Here is a 14295-nt window from a genome sequence, read left to right as displayed (position 1 = left end):
AACAAGACAAGCAGCAGCTGGCCAGCCATGCCAATCTGCAATCAATGAAATCAAACCAGTGGATTGGGTTTATATGCCCAATTGAACAGCAAAATTACTTGCCCAATGCAAAATGACCTGACAGCATGAGCTTATATGGCTTGAACCATAGTCAGCTGGGACATGAATTATGTACAAGCTCTTTTGTACACAAAACTGATGTACTGATATATGTATTTAGAGCACATATTTAGCATTGAATGCTACTTTGTGCTTGTAGGAAAATACTGAAAGAGAAATACTGTATTTTAATAAAATTATTTTACTTAATGTATTTCATTCATAATGCGGTATAATTAATATTATATTGTGCATTTTATTTTTATTTATACTGGATAAAGCTGCAAAATAATTTTTTGTTAAATTAATCTAAAAACATTAAATATGTCTTTAATATTAATTAAGAAAAATCTTCCCACTGAACCATTAAATGTAGCAACGATGATGAGTTTATTGCTCAGCAGGCTTTTGGGTGAAACTGTGACTCTACCCGTTTTATTTGATTCGCATTGAACAGATTGAGATAGACAGCTTGTCGAAGACTTCTGTCTGTCTCAGTCCCATTGAGACACTTAAATCAATTATTTATTGTTCTAGAAATGTTTTTCATATGGTGTTGTCATTAGTTTAAAATCCAATATACTAAACTAAACATACAAACTTAATTTTTAGTTTGTTTATATATAGTCGTTTATATACAATATAGGTTTTATTATATTAACTAATATATTCAATTTGTTTTAATTTATTTTTTATTATCATTTAATATTAAATTAACTTAAATATTAAATTAGCTAAATATAATATTATGCATATGCTTAAATGTAATTGTAATATGACCATAATATAAGTATTTCATGTCTAACGTACATTATTAATTTATAGTATAAAATATAATAATATATGTTTAATATAGTTTAATAAAAATCTATCTATCTATCTATATAATTTATAATCATTATATAATATTTTAACATCACTATTTATTACAACTAACATACAGTATATATGTACTAGAATCTAATGGCAAAATCAAATGCAAACAATGTTCTTGTCTAAGAGATGCAAAGACATCATGTTAGCTTAAAGATGCATGCACTTTTAATTAGGAAAATGTCCTTGTCATCCACCCCTGGTTGATGCAGTGGCCCTGGCCAGATGGTAAGTTATCTATGTTCGTAACGCATGGTTTCAGTGATAGACCAGCCAAAGTTAATTGGAATGTCATTAAAGTTTGAGTTAATGGGGGTTGGGCTGGGAGCTAGTTTGAGTGCTCTAGTCCTGCTGTTGGATATGTGTGTTTCATTAATAATAATGGATGTTTGGATGAAGCAATAAGGGTGGGGCTCCACCTGCTGCCACCTGTTAATACTCTATATAAGCATCAGTCATCCTTATGGCAGAGCAGAAACACTACTATCTGGATTTACTTCAGTACACAGACAACAAGAGGAACATTGCGTCTGAGGAAATTTTCCACCTCAGAGGATCCGTTTACAAGACCACCGTTGGCCTTTGAGGACCTTTGGCCCAGGAGTCATGAAGCCCCGCAGCCTGAGCTGTGCAGATTCAGGGTCGGAGTCGGACTCCAGAGACCCAGAGAAGTTTGAGAGTGCCATGCGGCGGAGGATGGCGGCCAACGCTCGAGAGAGGAAGAGGATGCAGGGCCTGAACACTGCATTCGACCGCCTCCGCAAAGTGGTTCCTCAGTGGGGTCAGGACAAGAAACTCTCCAAATATGAGACGCTGCAGATGGCCCTGAGCTACATTATGGCCCTCAACCGAATCCTGACTGATGCCAGCAGACACTCAGCTCCTCAGAAAGACTGGCTGAATCTACAGTTTGACAGCCTACAGCCAGAGACCTATTCTTGCTTTATGCGCTATAACTCCCCTGTGGAAAACGACTGTATGCACTCCTCCTTCTCCTATCACTACGAAAGCCTCTAAGCTTTCACTGACTGATAAGCAATGGTGCGTTCACTTGTATCTTTCTTAACATAGATACAGCAGTCAGTAAATGTGTTTGTATTACTGTGTAATATTTAATGTTTTTGGTTTTGGAAATCAAATGATTAGCTTTATTAGAGTCTGACTCATTCTAGAAGTAGAGTTGCTTTAATTGTTGCAAAAAAGGACATGTTTTCTGTGCAACTGTAGAAAATCTTTCATCAGACGTTGTAAACGATGACTCGATAAAATCACATTTGTAAATTCATCTTTAAGTCAAATGTTTAAATTTTGTCATTGCTTTGTATCAAATCTTTGTGTATAGTGTGTTCAATCAAAGCTGCAAAAGCATTCAAAAAATACACTGATCTTATTTGGCCAAAATGACATCCTAAATTGTTGTTCCATTTTTTTTTTTTTGTTATTTGGTACTAAAAAAAGGAAAAAGAATATAGCAGTCTAATGACAATAATAATAATAACAATAATAATAACAACTATACAATGTTTTGTACAGTAGGTGAAGTGTTTTGAGCTGTAGTTTATCCTGTGATTAAACATGTATTTGTTTATAATGCAGTTAATCAGTACAAAAATAAACACAAAGACTTTTGAATCAGTTTAATTTTTACTTCATTTTAAACATTTCTTTCAAATATTTTACATATTAACTAGGATTTTATTAATTCTTTTTAAATAATTGTATAAAAAAATATTTTATAAAAACAATCTCACTGTAAAATATAAAAATAAAACACCTTTGAATAGTAAATATTGGGAGAAAAGTCTTACTTTAACATTACTGTACTTTTACCCTTTTAATTTTAGAGTAACACTTTTAAGAGTAACACTGCACACTAGACAGATAAACTAGACAGATAAACACATTTCAGTGAAGGCCTCTGTGTCCCAAGATAAGACCGCACCAAACAAATGACAGTTCAGTGAAGGTAGCCTATAAATAATGTTTAAAGGACTGAATGACGTCACGGTTGAATTGCCACTTTATAAGAGGAAAGAAAATTAGATAACATTTATATTTAAATAATCAAATATTCGATTTATGTTGGTTTGCCTCATATTTTAAATCAACAAAAGGTCCAGCATTCAGAGTTTAAGATCATCAGGGGAAAGAAGACAACGTATATGTTCAGACCAGAGTGGTTCAAACTTGACTAGGGCAGTCCTCATAGCCACAACTAATAAAGAGATGAGATTAAACTCTTTGCTGTCCAATGACTGTGTATAACGTTTCTTTTCAGTGCTAATGAGGCGTGAACGGCCAGTGCTCGACCGAAAGCGTGTAGGCTACATGAAGCTAGAAACAAACACCCATCTTAATCCGTTTAGCCTCAGCTGTCATTATGACCATCAACTAATCTCAGTCAAAGACACTTCCTTACATTTTGTTACTAATAACCGCTTAAGGTCAAGACATTGTTAATTTTATTTTCAACAAAAATCTTTCATCGGGCAACCATAATAAATCTCGCAAATATTAACATTTGAATGAGAAACAATTCCCATGGTGCTAGTCTACAGGTCTCATGTTTCCTTGCCATTTATAAACTCCCGAGGTGCCACAGGGGGGTGCTAGGGGATCTCGGAAAATTCTCAAATGAAAAAAACAAACAAAAACAAAACAAAACAAAACATTAACAATGCAGCTATTTTTATATCTCCCCTACTTGCAAAAAAAAAGTATATTTAAATAACAGTCTTTGTCTTTATATGCAGATATTTTAAATAATATATATATATCTTATACGCTGAGTAAAATATTTGTAGGCTACACATACAGAATAAACACAGACACTATCTAAATATAAAGTACATATTTTCAGATAATATTTCAATCAATTGTTTTCGATCGAGTACGATGACAAATAAAAGCTAATCATTTAATTCTGGTAATAATTTAATTAGCATTTCTGTGCATCTTTATTATGAAGGTATTGATCTCTGTTTCAGCACGTCTTTAACAATGTGACGCAGATTCACATTATGTCTGTATTGTCAATAACGCTGTTCGAGAATCTCTAGCTTGTGTCTCAGTTTCCTTAATGGCAGGAGTGTGTTTTTAATGGATCTGTGAACAAAAGACGAGCCCCTCCTTCCGCTTTGCTCTATTTTAGAGGATTCAACAGGAAAGGTATAAATACAGGTGTAGACTCTCCTCAGCCACAAGCTGCACTTGAGCAATTCCTGTTAAATCCACCTCTCCATTTACCACAATGCAACACCTCGATAACCGGGCAGAGAATCAGCTGGGCAGCACAGTGGCGTGCGAGATGGAAAACTTTGGGAAAGGAGGCTGGGTGAATCAGGCCTACAGTGGCTCTCCTGCACCCATCAGACGCCCCATCAGCACCGTCTACAATCCTCAGCCCATGTTCCACAGCTCTTCGGAGAACATGAACCAGCTGAATCTGCCTAAACCCTATCTGGCTGAGGATAAAGTGCGAACAAACCCCTCAGAGGAGAAGAAGTCTGGATGCTGCTCTTTTCTCTTGAGAGCCGTCAAAGGTGAGGGAGGAACCATGCATTTTCAGTTTTCCATTATATGTTTTACTTCAGCTTTAAACCTTTAACTTTTTATGATTTATTTTATTATAGTAAATAATACTTTAAATAATATTTTAGTATTATTATGTTGTTATTATTTCATATTACAGTAATCCCATATTTCATTTTTTCCTGCACAAATGACAAATGTCTAAGTGTTCCTTTTTTTGCATTAATAATTTCACAAGTGAAATACTTTTAATGTAAAGTTGTAATATTGAAAAATGTCTAATGACACTTAAATTATTTCTATATTATTATTTAAAGGTAATAACAAAGAAATAAATATAAATGTATTTTAAAATGTGTTTGTTTTGGTTTGGTAGGACTGTGGGGAACAGCTCTAAGAAAGGACACAAAGGAGAATCCTGAGCTCAATGTCAAAGCAAATCTCAAAGAACTGCTCATCTACATTGTTTTCCTAGTGGATTTGTGCCTGTGTAAGTATCATGTTGATTGTATGATATATTTATAGACCTGCTTTCCCTGTCTGAATGATGTGTTTTTATGAATGGTTACCTGTTGCACAAACACCTGTTTGAAGTTTGAAACCACTGTATGGATTATTGATAATGGATAAATATAGAACTGTGAATATTAAGATCAGATAGATCAATTATATCCATTAAAACATGTATAAATTAGCTTGCCCTTTTGTCTTTTTGATTGCACTGTATGTGATCCCATGACTTTCCATTATATTGCGCTCCATTATGATCCAGAGATGTGTATCAGCCTAAGTGCTTGTTATAAAATGTCCCCTGCTCCCCTGTGTTAAAACACTGCATTGTTCAATGGAAAATTAGGCCTGAATGGAACACAAGGGGGACCTTGCTGATAAGAGCTCAGGTCAGGCAATTGCGGCTTTGTCTGTGCTGGAGGGGGCTATTTGTGTACTCAAACAAATAACCCTCTGCAGCTTTCATGACGTGAGCACTGCTAATGGATCAAACTTGAATGAATTGATGTCCTTTATCTGTGCGATGGTGAATGGTGTAGCAAGTCTGTGCAAAGCTCAATAAGTGATGTGATTGTTGACTGACTGTAATCCTGTTCTCATGCAGTGACCTATGGTATGACCAGCAGCGCCACCTACTATTACACGAAAGCTATGACCGATCTCTTTGTAAACTTACCGGGTGACAGTGGAATCAGCTTTTCCTCCATTGGCACCATGAATGATGTCTGGACAGTGAGTTTTAACTGCTTGTCCTATTCAGATGTGAATGAAAATCAGGATTTTAAAGTATATTTATCTATATAAGTATTCAATCATTTTAATAATAAATTTTTCCTGTTTTTTTTTTTTTCCTGGTAATTTTTTAAGTGCAATTTATTCCAACACAAACTCCACATTTTAGATGTTGCTAATATTGTTTATGATATTATTATGTAATTAATTAATATTTATGTAATTCATTAATAATTAATATTTAATGTTTTAAATATACTTGTTTTAAGTATCAAATACATTTAATAATTTTTTTTTTTTTGCCTGGAAATATTGGCTAATTTTTATGGTTATTACTAAAATTAAAACTGAAATTAAAACTATAAAAAATGCCTTATTTGTTAATAAAATAAACGTTAACTAAAAAAAAAACACTTTTAATTCAGCTAGTTGTATTTCTGATTTTAATTAAGTTTGATTATGTATATATATAAACTCCAAAAACGACTAAAAATGGTTTCAAAATATTGATAAAAACTATGATAATATAGCTTTAATCAGTATTTTGAAACCGTTTTAATTTTGTTGTGCGTTTTTGGCATGTTTAGTAGTAGCTTTAAAAAATGATGTCAAAATAACTTTTATGTTTTGAGAGTTGCTGATATTTTTATATTGGCTAATAATATATAAAAATATATACTATTTTATGTAAATCATGTATTATTTATTTAAGCATTTGAATGTTTTGTTATTTTATTGATATAATATTTGTGTAGTTTTAAGTATGTTTATTTAGTTTTAAAAACATCATCATAATGCTTTTCTGTTCATGGGACAGATCCAGTACAGCATCACAGTCCCTCTGACTATCATTTTTGATCATCTTTGCAGTACATGGAGGGCCCGTTACTTGACAGCCTGTACTGGACAAAGTGGTATAACGATGAGCCTCTTCCGAATGGAAATCAATCCTTCATTTACTATGAGAACATGTTATTAGGAGTCCCTCGCATTCGACAGCTCAAAGTGAAAAACAACTCCTGCAAGGTGCATAAAGACTTCCAGCAGGAGATCGCGGAGTGTTTTGATGTGTACAGCGACAAGAAAGAGGATGACAGCGTGTTTGGACTGATCAACGGAACAGCGTGAGTGACATTTATGATTAGCAACAGTCATATTTCTCTCTTCAGGGGGTGAAATGTGTTTCTTTATTAAATATAATCTCGTTATTCTTCAGCTGGCAGTACCACTCTGAAAAAGAGATCAAAGGGTCGAATCACTGGGGGTTACTGACCACATACAGCGGAGCAGGATATTATCAAGACCTGGCAAAGACCAAAGAAGAGAGCGCTGCTATCCTGACGGACCTCAAAGACAACCTGTGGCTCGATCGTGGAACTCGGGTTCTTTTCATTGATTTCACTGCATACAATGCCAACATCAATCTCTTCTGCGTTATAAGGTAGGCCTACTTGACCTAAATCAACATGTTTTGCTCTTGTTCTGCATGTGCAAATTTATATATTTGCTCTGGTTCGCAAGGTTAGTCAATAATATCAATAATAATTATATTTCTACATCTGTTATTTAACATAAACTGTGCTTTTCAGTGTACAAGGCAGACCAAAAATACTTTATGCCTGATTACCTAGGATTATTTCATTGAATTAGTTATTACATTTATATATTTATTATAATTTAAATAAATATATATATATATATACAATATTAAAATAGTAATCTGATGTAATGTATTATTTTATTGCATTACATTTGTTTAAAACAATTGTTTTCTTCTTCTTTGTTCAGATTAGCGGTTGAATTTCCAGCTACCGGTGGAGCAATTCCATCCTACCAGATCCGTACTGTAAAGCTGATTCGTTATGTCACCACGTGGGATTTCTTTATCATCGGCTGCGAGATCTTGTTCTGCGTCTTCATACTCTATTACATTGTGGAGGAGATTCTGGAATTCCGAATCCACAAACTGTCCCATTTCAACAGCATCTGGAACATACTAGATATAGTGGTCATACTGGTAGGAGGAAAACAGATCATATCAGTATCAAATATTCTAGCCATAATAATCAACAAATCATCATATGATTTGGTAAACATTATTTGACAAAAGCAGACTCTGACAGTAACTGTGTGTTTTTTTAACAGCTTGCTGTGGTGGCAATAGTCTTCAGTGCATTTCGGACCATCAAAGTGGATGAGTTACTTGGAAACCTTCTAGAACAACCTGACATCTATGCTGATTTTGAGTTTCTGGCATTTTGGCAAACTCAATACAACAACATGAATGCAGTCAATTTGTTTTTTGCTTGGATTAAGGTAAGTATGCATACATACACTGTAAGGTGAAGTTTCAGATATACAGTATAATTAAAGTGACCCATTTTGATATGTTGATGGCTTCAATATTTGCAGATCTTCAAGTACATCAGTTTCAATAAGACGATGACCCAGCTTACATCCACCCTGGCTCGCTGTGCATTAGACATCTTCGGATTCGCCATTATGTTCTTCATTGTGTTCTTTGCATATGCTCAGCTGGGTTACCTGCTCTTTGGAATGGAAGTTGAAACATTCAGCACATTTAACAAGTGCATGTAAGAGTGAAACATAAAACACATTTTTTATGTTTTTTTTGTTGTTGTTGTTGTTTATTGGGACATTCAGAATCTTTTATTTCTCCTTTCTGCAGTTTCACACAATTTCGAATCATCCTCGGAGATTTCGATTATGATGCCATTGACAGGGCAAACAGAGTACTTGGACCAATATACTTTTTCTCCTATGTGTTCTTTGTCTTCTTTGTGTTACTGGTAAGTTCTTTATGTGCATGTGATGAAATAAGTGTTTGTTCTAAATCATAAGTGCCTGTTTATCAATTAACCTGATAAGTTGAATTGAACAGAACATGTTTCTGGCCATCATCAATGACACATACTCTGAGGTGAAGTCAGAACTCGCTTCTCAGAAAGATGAGTTCCAGATTGCAGATCTCATCAAACAGGTGAGTCATCCCAGTGCATGCAGTAGATAGTACATCCATCTACAAATCTGCTCAATTTATGTTTGGAAAGCTGTGTAACCACTACAAAAACCAACACTGTTGTGATTTGACGGTTTAAATGCATGTGGAAAATGATGCTTTCATTTCAGAGTTATGAGAAAACCGTCATGAAACTGAAACTTAAAAAGGAAAAGATCTCTGATGTTCAGAAAGCTCTGGATTCAGGTTCAAGTGAGCTGCAGTTTAAAGATTTCAAGGATGCTTTGAAAGAGTAAGTCTCAGGTGAAACACTAACACATTCACGTATAGTAGCAACAACGGTGTGGAACAACAACTCATGTATTCTGGTTGTGTGTCCCACATTTCAGAATGGGTCATGCTGACCATGAGATCTCAGCCGCTTTCTCCAGATTTGACCAAGATGGGAACCAGACTTTGGACAAGCAGGAACAGGAGAGAATGAAACAAGAGCTGGAGGAAAAAAGGGTGTGTTTGGTTTTTATTTCACTTGGGCTGATTTGGCAAGTTCATATTCCTTCATTGTGACTAATCTAATATGGAGTCAGAATTTTTGATATTCATTTTTTTTATTAGGATGCACTCAGTGAAGAGCTTCATAATCTTGAAAACAGTGTTGAATCAGCAGAGGACCACAGAGAGAAGACAGTTCCTCCAGACGTCTTTCAGAGGTTTGTGTTCAGAATCACTGGGTTTCTCAGCCATTTCCAAGTTTTTTTTTTTTTTTTTTAAATGAATGTATGTATTATTCCAGTTTTTAGTCTTAGTTTAACAGTAACAACACTGTTCATGTTTAATTTGAATAAACATACATTTCAGACTGTAAGTGCATTTCTGACTTGATGGTTATTTTTGCCTTTCCATTCCAGGCTGGTTCACAAAGTTGCTCAGCTTGAAAATGCTGTGATCACTATATCGTCCAAACTGGATGTTATCATGGAGAAAGTGAGACTTCAAACATTCAACACAGACAACAAAGACACGGATAGGCAGACGACTAGAGATGATGTGAGTTTTTAGATCTATAGAAGTTACGACATCATACTTTAAATGATCCAAGATATACAATTTTTTAATGTACAAATAAATAACTAAAGGTTTTAGGGTGTTAAATACACGAATCATGCTTATATTGTAGAAAATATATAAAGCCATGCTGCTGTATTGTGACAGGAATCAAGACCGGCTTCAGGAGGGAATATTCAGGTAAACCTGGAAAGAGCCTTAGCTCAGGGACCAGCATCCTGGTCATTAGCTGGTCCGATGGGGGATACGAGGAATCGTTTGTACCCAGATGTTGGATGGCCAGTCGTCACTGAGAACAGTAGTTCTGCCCGTCACTGATTCATCAAAACCTGAGTTTCAAACTGACTAATAATTGGCTTCATTTAAGCCTGGTCTGTGGATAAACAGACCGTAGAGAGGAAGGTATTACTGTAGAATAGATGTAGTACTCTATGTTACCAGCGGCACAGAAATGTATCTGTTCTCCATACTGACTTGTTTTACATGTGCAGTTACTGTGGCAGTTATAAGAGGTAATATGATTTGACATTCGGATTATCTTCCACCTGTAATGTTAAGCACAGTGTAATTGATGTATTGTGGTGTGTAAAATACATTCCCTCGAGTTTCTGGGAGTTTCAACTATATCAGGCTAATGATAACTATTCTTCAGATTTTCCTTCCTATTGAAGAACTCATTTTCATGATTACTATTAGTTCTTATGAAACAAATTCTCCTATAATCTCATGGCTAACAGATTCTTTCCAGTCATACAGTATGGAGACTTCGCTGAGAGCTAAATTTAGTGAGGATAGAGTTACTGTGTTACATTTGACATACTGTTATGAAAAGTCATCAGTGCAATGTGTATTAGTCTTTGGAAAGTTAATATATACTTTTAACAATGATTTACTTAATCTTTCTTTACCTCGATATGAACCTCTTGTAAATGTATTTTATAGTGTGAAGCATATCAGTGTATACACAGACTAGTATAGTTTATACATTAATCTTGGAACAATATTGCTTGTATATTTTAAAAGATATTTATATTTATGTAATATTTCTCTTTCTTCTTTCCTAATTGACATTAATTATAAGCAAATAAATAATTGAAATGGCAAAACAAATGGTTGTTACTTGCTCTGTTGAAACCAGGCCATAATTCAGTTTAGAAAAAAGGAAGAGAACAATGTTTCTTGTCCAATGGTTCATTTATTGAGACTCATTTAGACTAAAAAGAAAACTCGAAATGCTAAATTGTATTCAAACATTTCTGCCTTTTACAGTCAATGCTTTGAGCAACCTCAATATTATGGTTTGAAACATGCAATTTCTTAACATCCCCAGGGGAAAAACAAAATCCTATCCTTTTTTCTGGCTATTCAAAAATGGCACGCATATTTGTTAAAACAGCAAAGGGACAAATTTACAGTAGGCTCTAAGATAAATCACACAGCTCTCTACGAGGGTCTCAAAGTGTTCAACTGAAGTATATGTGACTGAGCAAAAATCAAGGCTTGCTTGTAAATGTCAGTCACATGTAATGTTTGTCTAACATACGCTACGCTGCGCTAGTTCTGCAAAAGTCGTCAAGTAGAGCGCATGCTTTGAAACCCTTATTCCAGGCCAAGATATCAAAAGATATTTACAGGTATGGCCATTATGACCCTTTCTCCATAGTGAACGGGAGAGATTTCACTGTCTGTAAATTGGAGTAAAAAGATACATTATACACACGGTATCAAAGAGCTCTAGTATTGGAGGAGAACGGGGAGCTAATGTGGATTAAATATACACCACTGCACATAGAAATTCATTTACACGTCAACATTTACAAGACACAGGTCCAATGAACCCCCAAAAAGTGCCTTTACTTACATTTGTTTGCCAAGTCAGAATGCAGAATTAAAGGTTTTTTTTTGTTGCTGTTTGATGTGTTTTTGTACAAAATTCAAAGTCCATACTGTAATGAACAAGCAAATGCATGATCAGCTATTTAGGAAGAGAGAAAAAAACAAAAATAAAATACTTAGTTCAAAAAACCATTTACACCACGGGCTTTCTGCAATGTACCTGTGAAGTTCCTGAAGCTGGGATTTAAGGGAAAATCAGCAGTTTTCCTCAAGATATGCAGTAAAAAAAGGGCGGGGGGCAAGAGATACAATACATCTTCTCCAATTCCACTAAAACAGGAACAAATCTTGTGAATGATTTCAGATTTCCATTGAAGGAGCTCATCTCAATTGCCCCTTTAATCTAAATTTGAATCTTTACAATAAAGCAATTCCTGCTTCAGATCCAAAACTTGTAGGGAAAAAGATGATGTGCACCTATCAGTCTTTAGCAACCCTCCCTATGAGAGCAGGATCTAAAGATGTGAGAGCCGTGTGTTATGAAGAACCAAGGTCAGATCACTGCGTCTGGTATCCAGCCATGCCAAAGTTAGCCTGGTTCATCACTGGGCCAGGCTGAGCCTGAGAGGGTTGCGTCCCAAAACCTCCCACCCAGGCCGGGGACTGCGATTGTCTGGAACAACAAAAAGTGGGTGTAAACATACCAAACATACAAACAAGTTCTGCATAGGTACAACATGATAGATTACACACATAGAAATACATGAAAACTCACTCTACACCAAATCCTTGCTGATTCCATGTTTGCCCGTACATTCCATAGGACGGCACTTGCCAGCCGTTCGTCATGTACTGACCGTATTGAGGAGGATTGCTGTACACTTGATTCCAGTGTCCCCACTGACCGTACTCCATCTGTGAATGCAGCATCAAGAACTTGAGCTTAACTTGTGTGTCTAGGTGAAAAACACACACTGGCCTGATTTAAACAATGTCTGTATGGGAAGGATTTAATAACACATTAAAATGAGATTATGGTAATTATAAAGCAAATTCACAAAAATTACCTGCTGGACATTTTTGGCCATGTCAGGTGACTCTTTGCCCCAGTAGCACTTCACAACATGACCTTCGATGGTGGTTCCATTCACTGAGACGATGGCATGAGCAGCACTTTCATGAGAGGAGAACCTGAGAGAAAATGATGCTGGTGTATGAAGAAATGTGAAGAACACAGCAATCCTATTGTTTACAAAAAAATTAGGACTGTCTTTGTCACCATGTGGCTAACTAAATCTTGATGCTCCCTTTAAAAATAACAAATCTATAACACATAACAGAAATAATACAGAAACTAGAAACATTTCTTATTATTAATGTAAAAAACAGTTGTGCTGCTTAATATTTTTAATGAAACTGATACTTTTTTTCAGGGTCCTTGAATAAAAAGGTAAAAAGAACAGCATTTACTTAAAATAAAAATCTTTTGTAACATTATACATGACTGATCAATTTAATGTGTCTTTGCTCTTTTAAAAAAACTAATTACTGACCACAGACTTTTGAACATTTGATTTTTTTCAAAGCCTTAGATGTGTAACAAGACTAAGAGCATGACTGATTTTTTTTTTTTTTTGCTGCCCCCTGTTGGGAAACAGTGAAATATTAGGCTGACATTTGGCCTTTTCGATTTCAGTATTTTGCATTTTCCATCACTACATTCTTACTATTATTATGTACAAATGGTATATAATGAGATTCATTATAATTAATTAATAAAGAGATTTCCAGAGGTGGGACCAAGTCACTGTTTTGCAAGTCACAAGTAAGTCTCGAGTCTTTGCATTCAAGTCTCGAGTCAAGTCCCGAGTCAAGACAAACAAGTCCCAAGTCAAGTCCCGAGTCAAGACAGGCAAGTCCAAGTCAAGTTGCAAGTCCTCAGCTTTAAGATTCAAGTCTTAAACAAGTCATTAGTGCTTTTTGCCCAAATTAGTGTCTCAGTATTAATTACCATATCAAATTCATAGTAATTTATATAAGGAAGGCAGGCAGAATATGTTTGACATAGTTCAATTTCATGTGAGATGGGTGCCCTTAGTAAAACTACTCAAGTTCAATTTAGGGATTGTGCCAAAATAGGATAAGCAGTGAAAAAAACTATTTTATTAGTAACAGAATAGCAAAGATAACAATTTCATAGAAATAACAGCTGCAACATACTTTGCATGTGTGCATAAGAATAGCTATATGCTTCTAGGTGTTATATCGAAGCCAATGAGACATTATTTGGAACCTCATTGAAACAGATTTAAAAATATGCGAGCAGAAACGCAGAAAGAACTGCTTTGAAAGAACTAGAAGAAATCTGGATGGGTTAAATGCAGAGCACTAATTCCAAGTATGGGTCACCAACCATATTGGCCACATGTCACGTCACTTTAGTTTTGAGAATATGGCTGAGATCGTGAATATGAGGCAGATGCTGAATGTACTGTGGAAGTGTGCTCTGACGATGACAGCGATGGTAAAATCATCTGCTCAAATTGAACCCTTTTAAGTTTCAAAAGGTAACGAAATATGCTTTATTTTATTATTCTGTAATTGTTCTTAAAATATCAAGAGAGTTTTTTGCTATTGCAGCAGTTAGAGATCCATCCGTGCTGTATATA

General features: G+C 35.2%; 3 protein-coding genes across 5 annotated transcripts in view; 2 read left to right on the top strand and 1 right to left on the bottom strand.

The window, feature by feature from the left end:
* Window positions 1–1578: 1578 nt before the first annotated feature.
* On the top strand, window positions 1579–2049 carry atoh7 (atonal bHLH transcription factor 7). The gene has a single exon (XM_016457691.1). The coding sequence runs from the start codon at window positions 1579–1581 to the stop codon at window positions 1987–1989; it is 411 nt and encodes a 136-aa protein (XP_016313177.1). The 3' UTR covers window positions 1990–2049.
* A 2173-nt stretch (window positions 2050–4222) lies between these two features.
* pkd2l1 (polycystic kidney disease 2-like 1) lies at window positions 4223–10633 on the top strand. The gene is made up of 15 exons (XM_016457658.1): window positions 4223–4514; window positions 4880–4993; window positions 5618–5745; window positions 6616–6869; window positions 6962–7186; window positions 7534–7762; window positions 7891–8061; window positions 8158–8339; window positions 8435–8555; window positions 8648–8746; window positions 8896–9017; window positions 9115–9232; window positions 9341–9435; window positions 9634–9772; window positions 9938–10633. Exons 1-15 carry the CDS (start codon window positions 4223–4225, stop codon window positions 10106–10108), a joined length of 2460 nt encoding a protein of 819 aa, XP_016313144.1. The 3' UTR covers window positions 10109–10633.
* Window positions 10634–10965: 332 nt separating this feature from the next.
* tial1 (TIA1 cytotoxic granule-associated RNA binding protein-like 1) overlaps window positions 10966–14295 on the bottom strand; it is an 11549-nt gene continuing 8219 nt past the window's right edge. For all 3 annotated transcript variants that reach the window (XM_016457866.1, XM_016457867.1, XM_016457865.1), the window contains exons 10-12: window positions 12694–12817; window positions 12402–12541; window positions 10966–12299 (exon numbers count right to left, since the gene is read on the bottom strand). In XM_016457866.1, coding sequence (XP_016313352.1) covers window positions 12185–12299; window positions 12402–12541; window positions 12694–12817 — 379 coding nt within the window. In that variant the 3' untranslated portion in view covers window positions 10966–12184. The remainder of the gene's footprint in view (window positions 12300–12401; window positions 12542–12693; window positions 12818–14295) is intronic.

The sequence above is a fragment of the Sinocyclocheilus anshuiensis genome, unplaced genomic scaffold (assembly GCF_001515605.1).
Source record: "Sinocyclocheilus anshuiensis isolate Anshui unplaced genomic scaffold, SAMN03320099.WGS_v1.1 scaffold63, whole genome shotgun sequence".
Taxonomy (NCBI): Eukaryota; Metazoa; Chordata; class Actinopteri; order Cypriniformes; family Cyprinidae; genus Sinocyclocheilus; species Sinocyclocheilus anshuiensis.
The sequence above is the reverse complement of the archived record's forward strand: the minus strand, read 5'-3'. Positions and strand labels throughout refer to the sequence as shown.